Source organism: Monodon monoceros, unplaced genomic scaffold, assembly GCF_005190385.1.
Source record: "Monodon monoceros isolate NGI ecotype Baffin Bay Population unplaced genomic scaffold, NGI_Narwhal_1 Super_Scaffold_21, whole genome shotgun sequence".
NCBI classification, from domain to species: Eukaryota; Metazoa; Chordata; class Mammalia; order Artiodactyla; family Monodontidae; genus Monodon; species Monodon monoceros.
In genome coordinates this window covers 44,904,399-44,917,415 of record NW_021703778.1, presented here as the reverse complement: position 1 = coordinate 44,917,415, position 13,017 = coordinate 44,904,399, and the positions used below count along the sequence as shown (strand labels likewise).

General features: G+C 38.7%; 1 protein-coding gene across 9 annotated transcripts in view; it reads right to left on the bottom strand.

Moving 5' to 3' along the window:
- Positions 1-703: 703 nt before the first annotated feature.
- MCTP2 (multiple C2 and transmembrane domain containing 2) overlaps positions 704-13,017 on the bottom strand; it is a 247,867-nt gene continuing 235,553 nt past the window's right edge. For all 9 annotated transcript variants that reach the window (XM_029236801.1, XM_029236802.1, XM_029236800.1 and 6 more), the window contains 3 exons: positions 10,145-10,254; positions 4,275-4,372; positions 704-2,102 (listed from right to left, as the gene is read on the bottom strand). In XM_029236801.1, coding sequence (XP_029092634.1) covers positions 2,034-2,102; positions 4,275-4,372; positions 10,145-10,254 — 277 coding nt within the window. In that variant the 3' untranslated portion in view covers positions 704-2,033. The remainder of the gene's footprint in view (positions 2,103-4,274; positions 4,373-10,144; positions 10,255-13,017) is intronic.

Here is a 13,017-nt window from a genome sequence, read left to right as displayed (position 1 = left end):
TAAATTTTATCTAAAGCATCCCCGAATCTTTCACACGAGTTTGACTACTTGTATGAATCTTAACATTTCACTTGTAGATAGCATTCATTTTTAACATCCCATGCCTACTTAATTAACAACTGTTTTCCATACAGTTTATTAAAGGTTCATTCTGTCCTTGCTCTTGCATCCCAGCTACTGTTTGTGTCCTAAACTTAATGCTGAAAATTCCAGTCGGACTACAGAAGAGATAAGTCTAACTAATGATGCCTTCTTTCCAGGCGAATTATTTCATTTTGAAATTCTATTCTATTCTAAGTATTGGTTCCACTTTTAAATGAATAAGGGGTTATTTTGCTGCTGAAAGTTTTCATTCAAATGACTGATCAGATCTCACGTGTCTGTTTAAAAATGTCTGACTTAGGTCCTTACAAAATGACAGACTATGATAAACTAGATGGTAGTTGGGAGTGAGACAATGAGGCATTGTTTACACAGAAGATTAACTGGTTTAACAAAAGAGGTTCTTGGGTATCTATTGTATGTACAACTCAGAGATTTACTGGGGCTTTTATAATTTCTGCAAGGTTCTTTTTCAGCCAGCTTCATTAACTTGAAGTAAATCAAATCATGCAGAAATCTGGCTCAGCCAGAAAGCAACCCAGGAAGATAGAATATGAAGAAAAACAGACACAGGGTGATAAGGTTTAGAATCTTTGGCATTTTTCATAAACATTTTGTTTGAAGATTATTAAATTACAACCCAGAGAGAGAGAGAGGAAAAAAAAAACAGTAAAACTCACTATTAGATCTTTTTACCTCAACTTTTCTTTACAATACATATATATATATATAAATCTGCACATACAAAGTACGTTTCAACAAAATACAGTCTTTACAACTTAAACATTATTTGAACAGAAAGGTATTTGTATACATTTTATACATGCATAAAAATTGGGATTTTTACTTGGAGGGGGTTACAGTGAAACGGTGAAGGCTGATATACTCAAAAAGACTTTGGGGTGGTACTTTTCTGGGAATGGGGTTCTGAGATATATTTTTATTATGTGTAGCCTATTTTGCTCAGGAACAAAAGATCCATTTGGATTGCTACAGCATTTTCACTTTCTTTAAAAACGCAGGCAAATGAAGGGAGTATGACAATCAGATAAGCAGCCACATACATTGGTCCCTTCCTGCTCAGCCTTTATCTTTCAAAACATTTCTCAGAATTCATTCATTCATTCCCCCCCCCCCCTTTCTCAAGCTATAATATTGAGATTTTACTTGGGAGATAAGCAAAAAGTCAAGTCAGAAGAAATGGCTATTTGAGGCAACCACATACTTTCAGGGAACCTTCAGGTTTGGGGTGAATGATCCCTTGGGGCCTTCCTGGGACATCCATTGCCAGCAACGGACCATGATGCAGGCTGGCATCCAGCACCAAGCAGCTTACTGAAATTTCACATATAGGTCTTTGGTAATTACGGCTGAAAGATCCCTAAAGAATTGGGCTAATCCTGGTAATTATTTTTAAAAATCTATTTATAATATATATTATTTGGGTGGATGGTGACTATCTATCAAGGACTTGTTAACTCAAAGAAAACGGACTCATGAACAATCATCTGAAAGGAGTGTAGGGGTGGGGAGTGCAAATAACTGAATCTTAGTGAGAATCTGTTGGATGTGTGAAAACGAGTTCAAAGTCATGCTCAAATCCAAGTGGCCTCCTGGCTGTTCTCAAGGAGGGTGCTCAGACCCATGGAAGCCTTGCTTTATCTCCTACTTGGGAAGGGATGTTAGTCTTTTACCATCTCTGGGTTGTTCCCTTTTGCCGGGCTGACTCAAGATGCAACCAGGACACCCCTGCACATGGATGCACACACATGTGCGTGCATCTGTGCAACGAAGAAGAGGGAGGATACAGACAGGGCTCCACACAGCACGCATTTCAGACTGACACCACGGATACCACTGAACGAGAGAGAATATTGGTCTAATCAGCCCAACACGGAATCGGGTGCTGGCGTCCAAGGTCTGTGTGTGTCCTAGAGTGCGCTGCGCTTCTTACGAAGGGGGCTCTGGCTGCTGCCGGGCTTCAACTCTGCATACTGCACCTGTGAAAACAGACAGACGTGACACTGGCAGTTAGGTAACCCTAGCTCACCACAGTGTGCTAATGGCTCCCCGAGGACACACCAAGGCAAAGGAAGGAAGGTTCAAAGGTAATGAATCATTTTCTAAACACAGGAACACGGAGGGATTAATTGCAGGAAGGATTTGAGGAGTCATGCATCATTTCTTGAAACCAAAATATTAAAAGCAGATTTTTCTAATGAGATGCATGGGTTTCTGGGTTTCTACCTGCTCTCGGCACTGCTAGATGGTTTTAGTTCTGTGTATGCCCGTGTTCAACCAGAAAAGAGCTTAATAACAGTCTCTTGGGAATGTTTATCTTAGTATATGATACAGCAACTTACTAAGAATTATTCATTTAGAAATATCTAAAATCTTGGGGAAAAAAATCTCTGCCAATTACATACATTTCTTTTGCCAGAGGGGGGAGAGATGTTGAAATTAACGCTGGCCCCAGACTAATAAATATTTCTCTTATAAATGAATTTCATTTACAGTGTAATGGCTAAAACATCTGTAACAAATATAAGTACGTGGGGAGTCCCCAGTGGCAAACTGTCTACTGTGTTATTAGCAAGTGCTCTTGGAGATACACGGAGATCTTGCTAGCTTACTGTACATCTTCCTCAAATGCTCTTTTGTTGTATCCCTCTGTATTCAAGCCAACTCCAACTGGATGACCTCGCTCAGGGCTGGTGCCCAAACTGTGCACAGATAATCCTTAGCGGGAGCTTGATGGGAATTTCCATTCTTCAAGGATGCAGGCACAAACTCACATTGTGACTCAAGTGATGGTATGTTGCAGTCGTATTGCTTTGGTGTGTGTGCTTTGATAGGCTGATGGTGGAATGGCTTTATTTAAAGTATTGTATTACAGACCACATGTGCTCACTATTTTGAGTATTTGTGCCAAACTCCTCAAGGACATCCTACCCCATCACATAAACTGAGCTACACTTGGTGGAAAGCAGATATGTGAAAAAAGCATGCTTTCTTTAGAGTGTCTTGTGAAGGTCCCCTAGGGGATGACACGCCTGCCAATCTTCAAGGCCAAACAAACAGGGGCCAAGCTACTATTTTACAATCATGCAATGCAATGTTAACAAGGAAATTCATATTTATAGAATGCATTTTAATAGATAATTATATCATTAAATGAAGGTTAAAAGATAAAGCATCACAAGGTCTATTTTAATCTCTAGAAGTTGGAATGAAGAGGAAAGAAACTCTCCGGGGCCTTTCAGCCTTACATCTCTGCAATCCACCCGGAGCTGCTGGGAAATGAATTATGGTACAGTGGCCTAGAAATTGATACTTGATTTGGGATTCTCTCAGACAATAAAAGATTGTGTCTTTGATCGTCATGATGGCATTTCATGCCACGGTCTCCCCATCTACCTATTCTATGATTTCTCTTCTCCATTAGAGAGGTCTTTGCCTGCCCTCCCACCTCTGGATTTATAGCAGCCTGATCTGCAGGGGCCTGAATTAGGCTGCTCTATGGACTTTCCGGTATGCCTTGGTTAACCTCTGTGTATCCAAAGAAAAGGGACACTGCTGGACTAAGTGACCATTACCTGTGAATAATACTTCTGACTGATCTCAAATTATTGCATGCTGTCTCTGCCTCTATGTGTATTAGAGTAAGTGGGGGCTTTGCCCTCAGCATCTTTAAGTCTTCAAAGGGAAAGGGATAGGAGGGTGGCCTAGGAGATAATCGGGGTAAAGAAGAATCAAAAGAATAATCCTCTTGCCCCCTACTTCCCGTAGAATGCCTGCCATCCGGGAGAGGAGGAAAATAAGCAAGCCTCCGCCAGCTCTGGATCTCACGCTCTCCTACTCGCTGAGCCCATCTTATCCTCTTTGGGAAGGCAAACGATCAGAAAAGGGACAAACCTCACTGCACTACAGCCTCACAGTGTGAGTTCCAGATCATTCTTAAGTAGCTCTTTTTCAGGATAATTCTCCCCAATCATCTCATGCTTCTGGACAAAGGTTTTCTTGCCACCTCCTTGCAAGGCAGGCCTCTTTAAGGATTTTTTGATTCGTTATCTCAATGACTCACACAAGCACAGCCCTGTGCTCCTCTGGCTCTGGGGCAGGCCAGACTTCAGGGTCGGGGCCCCTGTTGGGGGTGAGCGTTCATTACATACCTTTTGAACATCAGACGGTACTCTGGAGAGGAAGTTTAGTAGCTCATTATTGTCGATGGCGTAGGGATTTCGAAACTTCTTAGTAAATTTATTTATGCCTGAAAAACAGAAATATCGGGAGATCTCTGTCTGTCTGCTGATGTCTCTCTATCCATCTATCTATCTTTAAAAACTCACCTGACTGGGAGAGGGGAAGCAATCACAAGTAAAAATTAGTGTGAAAACAATTACTGGACCTCAAGTCATGCACACGTTGCTGTCATGTGGAATCATTCACTAATGTCTTTTCTTGGAGGAAGTAAAGGGGGATCATTGGAGAGGGGCTTTGCCTTCTTCAGCTGTGAAAATCCCATTACAATTCCATCAGCAGGGCGGCAGAAACACACACTAAAACTGTGGAGCTCACTGGTTTTTTGGACGACACTGATTAACAGCCTCCTCTGCTAGGAAAATGAATGTCCCAGGTGGGAAAAGGCCTTCACTAGCCCCAACAAGTCTCTGCTTGGGAGCTCTGGACCAAACCTAGCAGCGGGAGGTGGAGGGTGGGAGTTGTTTTTCTGTTATTAAAAAGAACCCACAAGAAATCTATCTCCCGCCCCCCGTCCAACTCATTTTCACAGGTTTCTCTTCTCTCACTGCAGAACAGAACTTGACATGTTGATTTTACTTTGATGCTGCAGGAAACTGTGAAAAGTTATTATTGGAAAATTATCTTACTGTGGTTGCTAGCTTAATTTATGGACCGTGGCACTGGTGCGAGGGTTTGGCTAGGCCATGAAGTTGGTGCTGATTTAGGACAACGGTAATTAGAAGGGGGTGTGACGTTTAACTTGTCCTTGGTGGCGGCACCTTGGGCACGTGGGCACATCCAGGACAAGCTCTGCCCACGGTTCCCTCTTCAGAGGGATGCACCCCTCCACCAGCTTTTGTCTCCTACTCTGCTCCTAGGAGCTTCTTGGAGGTGTGTGTGCCTGTAGCCAGAGTTTATAAACGTGGTCTTTTCACTAAATGTCAACCCTTTGTGCCGAGTCTTAGAAGCAGAAGGTGGCCTTCTGAAGTTTGCCCACAGAGTGCTTGTTTATTAAGGACCATATCTGAAGTCCTTGTCAATCTCCGTGATGCTGAATGTTCACGTTGGTGGTACCCTGACTGGCTCTTACTCTGAAGGCAAGGTAACATTTACCTGTTCAATAGTCTACAACACAGTAGAGGTTTGATGTTTTCCTTCTCTCATTAAATATTATTTTGCCTTCATCTAAAACTGGACTTTCAGCATGCCATTACACCTGACACAAACTCCTGGTAGTTTCTTTAGAGAGGGTCGGGTTCACATCTGCTTGGCAAATGGGACCTGGCCATGTTCATAAGTCAAGGGTGCTTGTTGACTGGGCTGGGGAAGACTTCCTGCAAATAGCCCACTTTTTCTCAAGTCAAAGCCACTCTATGCCTTTCTTCCCTCTACCTCCACAGGCAGCTTCATGTTTCTAGCTAAAATTTCCCCCACTGTTCCTTTAAAATACTCTCCACTGTGTTATTCTAAAGACATTTAATTGTAGCATGGGCTTTCTGGCAAAAGAAAACAGACAAGGCAAAATGATGAAGGGAGACAAAGACGTATTGAGGAAAGATATATCTTCTATTGTTAATTATATATAGTGTGTGCATCTGGAGCCTTTACAATGAACAGCCAGGCAGGGATAATATCACAGCCGATCAAAACACTGCATTCTTAGTCACTGAGTAGATTACAAACCTGCCCAGTAGCTCAAATGCACCAATAAGGGCAGAAGAAGTCCACAAAGCACTCCGACAGTCTATGTTTGAAAAACTTTGTTAGAATAAAAATTATAAGGAACTCAGATTGTGTGCTTCAAAAGCACATCTTGTTTTTTTTAAGATGTCACAGGCTCAAATGTCAGTAATTCCACCATATTATCTACAGTGTAAAACCAAGTGTCAAGAGGGGATCATAGAGCCTGTGGTCATCTTTAAAGGGCAACTGGGCAAGGAACAAGAGTTTGGGAACAAGAATAGCTGGGTTCCAGTTCTGGCCTCACCATGTACTATTAGCTGTAGTTTCAGACAAATTACTTAACCTCCCTGAGCCTTAGATTTCTTATATTAAAATTTGAATAATAAAGACCTATATTATATAGTTCCTTGGGTTGAAGGGAGAATCACATTGGACAACAAAGCCAAGAGGATTCTATAATCTGAAATTCCACCACAATGAAGGGGGCTACCATCATTACTGTAGATGTCAATAAGCCAAGAAAACAAAGCAGGTGGTGATGGAAGAGTCTTTATACTGGCAGGTATGTGACTACATACCAAATTTGGAAGTTGTGGGTTTCTCCAGTAGCATGCTAGATGTACTTTTAGATTTTTTAACCTAAACAATACAGCATATCTGCCGTAAATTTTTATGTTTTTTTTTAGCCAAAGAAAGAAAGTGGGATTTAAATACCAAGGGATTAACATTTGGGAAAGACACTATAATTTAATGATGATAGATTGAATAGATCAGTGGATTGGAATGAGCCCTCTGGTTAAAAAAATAAATCACTCGGAGAAAGAGAGAGGAAAAATCGCATGGCTGCTTTGCACATATGGTCACTAGGGAATAGACACTTGAAACTGAATTAGAACATTTTATGAGTGACTGGCATGTAGCCCTAACTGCAAAATACTGGTAGGGATGGGCGAGATGGGGCAGAGGGTCCTTGCTTGCTCCTGTATCAAACACTAAGTGTCTTCCATGTGATATATACTGCACTATCAAATGGAGGTACAAAGTTAAATAGTCACAGTTTCTTTCAAGCAGCTCAAAATCTGGCTTGGAGAGTTTGTAATCTGCCTGGGAAATCAGAAGTGGCTAAGATCAGAACTGAAAAAGTAAAATTAGAGCATCTATGATGAAGAACAGAATGGAAGGAATATGGAAACCTCTCAAAAGGTACAGAAAACCTCCATGGGATCTAATCCTCAAAGGTGCCTTGCCTTCTAGAAACACATGCAACAAACAAATGACCAAAATTCAGTAGATACAGTTTTCTAGAGAAAATTCCAGACATCCCTCTTAAGCCACGTCTAACTTAATTTTCATAATTACACTCCCAAATAAGAGAGGTAATGAGCTCAAAAAATGCCATCTATGTAGATCACAGGTATTAAACTTGCAGACTCATCCACTCAAAATATTTACTAAGTACCCACTAAAGATCTATTACCTATATGTAGCTGCGCTAGGAATTATACGGTTAAAGAGGAAAGAAAGTATCTCACCATTTAAAACCTTACAATAAAGTTGGTGAGTCAAGGAATATTCCCCACAGCCATCATGAAATTAGGCTGCTTTCATAGACTTATGTTAAATAATTATGCTACTTAATAAATACTTATACAAAAATGTTATTTGGATGTAAAGAATAGGGAAATACAGAACACAGAGTTAAAAAATTTTGCTCCAAAAGGTTAAAAAACATCACACACAAAAATTTAAGGATCTTATCCACCACTTCAGGACTCAATGAAAATGAGTAACTTAGGATAAGAAATAGTCTTTTGATGCTTAAGAAGGTTAAAAGGAAAGTTAGAAATTTAAGACGTATAAAGTTGTCTTCTTCTACATGATAAATTCTCTGCCAAGAATACGATTATGTAAGAGATGTGCAAAGGAAAGTCCTGGATCTGTGCTAGCTAATAACTAACTTGTCTTGGAAAAGAATAAATCCTAACAGAATGGCAGAATATATTCCATGATGGTATGGCAGGTTTTACATGATGAGAAGAGGCAACAGATCATGTGATAAGTCAAGGCTTATCTATGGTAAGCTCATCAATAAACTATAAACCTCTGTCTAAAACTAAAGAATGAGACACAGAACATAAAGATCAAAGGGTTATTTTCATCCAGGAGAGCATCTTAAACTCCATGCTATTTCATAATTTCATCCATAAGCTGAACAATAAATAGAACAGTGTCTCATTAAGTAGATGCAAAAAGTTGGTGTTGAAAAGCTGCCAAGAACTTGGAGGATAAGACGAGAAGTCAAAGGGATGTGGGGTAAATTGAAAGATGGATTGGAATCCCAATACTGACAATCTAAGGAAGAAACATAGTATAGTCTTCTTTCCGGAGGGAGAGATGCAGAAAAGCAAATCAAGTATATACCAGAAGGATGAAGAAATCATGTGCAACAGTGTTTAACAAGCTGACCGTCAACTCACACCAACTTTTTAAAAGGAGCAAAACACTGGCCAAATGCTTATAATTCTGGATCAAGTTCTTGTTAGGGTCAGACAACAGTTTTAAGATCTGTGTTTTAAATGTGATCAGCAAATGGATTGAGAAACTAACACTTAACGAAAAACAAGAAAGAATGAGATTATTCAATCTATACAGATAACATTCAGTATATGAGTATTCAGGGAAATGCTTTTATAAAATATGTATTCCTTCTTAATCAATGGGCCCCTGAAAAGCTCCATGCTCTCCTTCCTAAAGGTCAAATATGGGCCAATGTGCTGAAACTGAAAAACACAACAGAAAAACAAACAAAAACTAAGCATGGATATGAGATGACTTTCTCCAAGAGTAAGAGTCATGAAGTATTAAAATGGACCCCTGAAGAGGGAGTTAGAATAGCTTTTCCTTTTCTAGGGCTTGTTACAAAGGAGAGAGACTTTATGTAATAGGATTTTCACCTCCTGGATAAAATACATAATGGATTATGAATGGATTATGCTCTCTCAAAATCATTCTATTTCTGAAATGTTATGAGTTATTCCATTTTTCCCATGACTTTTCCCATTTCTGAATGTCTAGGTTTGGCCTTTCTCATCAGCAGGATTCTGCCTGGGTTCTCTTTGGAAATAGTCTACATTTAATGGTTTTAGAAATATTATAGCTCCCCCTCACCCTGGCATTTGCAGGCTTTCAGCTTTTGCTTACAGATGAATGCATCTCAACACAGTCACCTACATTTGGAACTTCTCTGAACCTCTCTTAACATCTGAAGATCCCTAGAAGTAACTATGGTTAAGAACTGAGCAGTGGTCACAGGAGCTGAGCAATGGAAAACGAGAACTGATAGATTCTTCCAGAAAAGTGTTGATTGCTTCTCCAATTAACTAACTGCAATGCACTCTCCTTATATCAACCCAGCGCCCACCCAGCAACAGACACAAATATTCACAAAGTTGCTTGTAATTTTTCCAATTGCTAGCTTGAGGAGTAAATCAAGTCCTGAAATTTATTTCCAGTTTGCTGCTTTTGTTTCTACTTTTTTTAAAAGCAGCTAAACTTTATATAGGCTCACCATTTCCCCTGGCAAATAATAGCTTTTTCTTTCCTTTCAGGCACTGGTTAGGTAATCACTGAGGGTCCCTCCCTTTCACCTCACTGCTTCTGGATTTAAGTATTGGGTTAGGTTATTTTTTTCCTTCCAGGGGAGATAAAGTGTCAGGAGCAGGCTAGCAGTGGCTAGATCTACTTTTACATAATATAAAGGGCAAGATGCAGGTGTTTGCTCACTCTGAATAACAGCGTTTCCTGAAAGTTACTGGGCCACAGCAGTATATTATTCAAGAGTATTTATGACTCTGAAAGTCCAAAGGGAAATAGCATGCACAATCACATTTTTATTTGATTGCAATTATGCAAGAGGCCTATAAATATCTATGCTAATCGTTCATGTAACTGGCCTTTTCAGGGAGGTCCTGGAAGTTTTTGTTCCCCCAATACTTTTCTTAATCTCATGTTTAATTGCCAACAAGAGCACATTTAAAGTTTATAGCCACACTTTAAAAATGAGTTATTGGTTCTTACCTGGAATTGATTGCTAGCAAAAGGACCGTGCCAAACTTACCCCAGATTAAAATGATGTACCGCAGTGGAATGAAATACAAAGTGATGGTGGCAACTGCCAGTATCAAACAGGCCAGGAAGGAAAGGAATGGGACCGTCCAGTTAAACGTGCTGTAGACAAACCACATACATGTCATTTTCTCTGATGCTCAAGAACAGCTGTAGATTCATTTTGCCATGTTTACTTCTTAGTTTATACACATGAAAAAGGTCTATTGGAAATGTTTCTTCTCAAAACTTGGAGATAAAAGTCTGCCAAACTGATTGGGCAGTAGAAAAACATTCTTGAGGAGAAAGTCACAAGACCAACTGCCATTCGGCTTGTCAGAATCTTGGTGACTTTGCCTTCCTGGAACCGACAGTACTGAAGAGACTTTGGCTCTCAAAAGTGATTAAACACTGCAATACCGTTATGTGGCTCTGTGCATGCAGAGCTTCAAAACGAAAGGTGAGTTAGGTCACTTCAAAGTCAATATTTCTCTCTCAATTAACACATGGTTGCCAGTAAATATTGAGAAAAGGGAGGATATTTGTACAGTGCTTTTGCATTTTTCTAATAACTTATATTTAGAATTTCCAGACTCACTGACTCCAGAAGGTTCATAATGCCCTGAAATGGGCTGGGGAGCAACTGGCTGTAAACCATTACACCACCAACCCATAGACAATGTAGGGAAGGGTGCCGTACATTATTTTCACAAGGCCCTTGGCTCCTTTCGTTCTATCTATTGCCTGCTTTGACTTGAGATCTAGAATATGGGATGTAGAACTGAATGTACTATGGAAATCCTTGCACAGTCCTAGAAAGTGATCATTAAATCCAGTGCCCTGATGAGAGCTCATGAGTGTCTGGGGCATTTCTTCTTCTGGGCCTTCATCTTTACTGAGATGAAAGATTTATTTCTGTTGTCTGTTTTTTTGGTGGGGTGGGTGTTAGGGGATTTGGGAAGAGCAGCTTATAATAGTTATTGGGCATTTAATATGTGCACTGTCCTAAGATTTTTTTTATATATTTAGATTGTAATGCTCACAAGTAAGGATTATCCCCCTTTTACAGATGAGCAAATCAAGCCTGAAATTAGGAGTTTGGTGTTAACATATACACACTACTATATATAAAATAGTTCAACAACAAGGACCTACTCTATAACACAGGGAACTATACTCAGTATCTTATAATAACCTATAATGAAAAAGAATCTGAAAAAGAATATATATATATATATATATATATATATATATACACACACACACATATACATACACAACACTGTAAATTAACTATACTTCAATAACAAATTTAAAAATATAAGAGCAATCCAGTTATACCTCACTCTCTTGTTAAAAATTGTTATTAATATTTTAAATCTTTGCCTATGGAGAGATACAATATTATGTACACATGTGTGTGTATCTAATGTCTCACTTCTTTAAATTATAAGCAAAGGTGAATGCATTTTAATATGACTGTTGGTCATTTTAATGTGTTTCTTAGTGATATCCAGCTTATTTCCTTGCCAGAGGTAACTATTTAGGGAAGTGCTTAAGAAAATTGATTTTATAAGCAAACTGACATGGGTTTGAGTTCAAGCTCTACCTCTAAAAGTTCAGTGACTAGAGGAAAGTGTTTCAATCAGTCTGAACAATAATTTATTCTCTAAAGAATGGGAATAATAATAATACCTATAGCATAGAGTTTTGCTAGAATTTAACAGGTACTTGCATTTACAATAGCTCTGGTAACACGTGAAAGATGGTTAGCTTAGTTTTCATGTTAAATTTTTATCTTAAGTTTTGTTTCCAAAAAAAAAAAAAAAAGTTAGCTCTGCTTCTAGCACACTTGTAAAAACTCAAAAAAAAAAAAAAGGAAGGAAGTTACTATTTGTCTATCCCCACCCCCCTTGATGTTTTCTTCAAATAAAATCTCTTTGGATACTAAAGAAATCAGTCCTCTGTCATATTTGTTGCAGACATTTTCCCAGTTTGTTGCTTTCTTGTCTTTTTAAAAAATCTTGTTTATAATTTTTTAAAGATAAAAATTATGTATTTTACATGACTAAATTCATCAATTTTTTTCCCTGTTGATTTTTAGATTTGGTATTTCTTGTAAAAGACTTCCCCTAGTCAAGTGACTTGACATCAAGAATTTGAATAATCAATATTTCCCCCACTCCTTTATCATATTGCTTTCTATGTTATTTTAAATGTCTACATATTTGTAGGTCCATTCCTGACTATTCTCTTCCATAGAAGAATTTGTAGTAGAACTTTCTAGTAGGCAACCTCACAATATTTGAGAAAATGTTATGGATGCCACAATTGCCCCTGTTATGCCAGGGCAAGAAATTTAACCTGCAAATATCTTTGCACAAGGACACAGGGATAGTACATGAATGTGTGATGCAGTATGGTTTGCAGTAGTTAAAAAAGAAAATAGCTTCAGTATCATCAATAAGATAATATCTAAATAAAATAAATATCTAAACTTATCTAAATAAAGAGGAAAAACTAAATAGATTTACACTCTGCAATACAATACAGCTTTAAAAAACAATGAGAATATGAAAAGAACACCCACACAAACACCTTTGCCCTCAACACAGAGGCTCAAAGCTAGATACAGTGAAAAACTAAGTTTCAGAAATATGTAAGTATGTATATACACACACACACACACACACACACACACACACACACATACTGAGAAAACGTCTGGAGGATATACTCCAAACTGTGAATGATAGCTCAATATGATGGGGGGAGAGGGAAAGAAAGAGGGAAGATGGAGCTACAGAGAATAATGGGAAGCTTTCTGTTTGATTACTTTTATCATGGATGTATATCACATAATCAAAATAAATAAAAATATAAAAT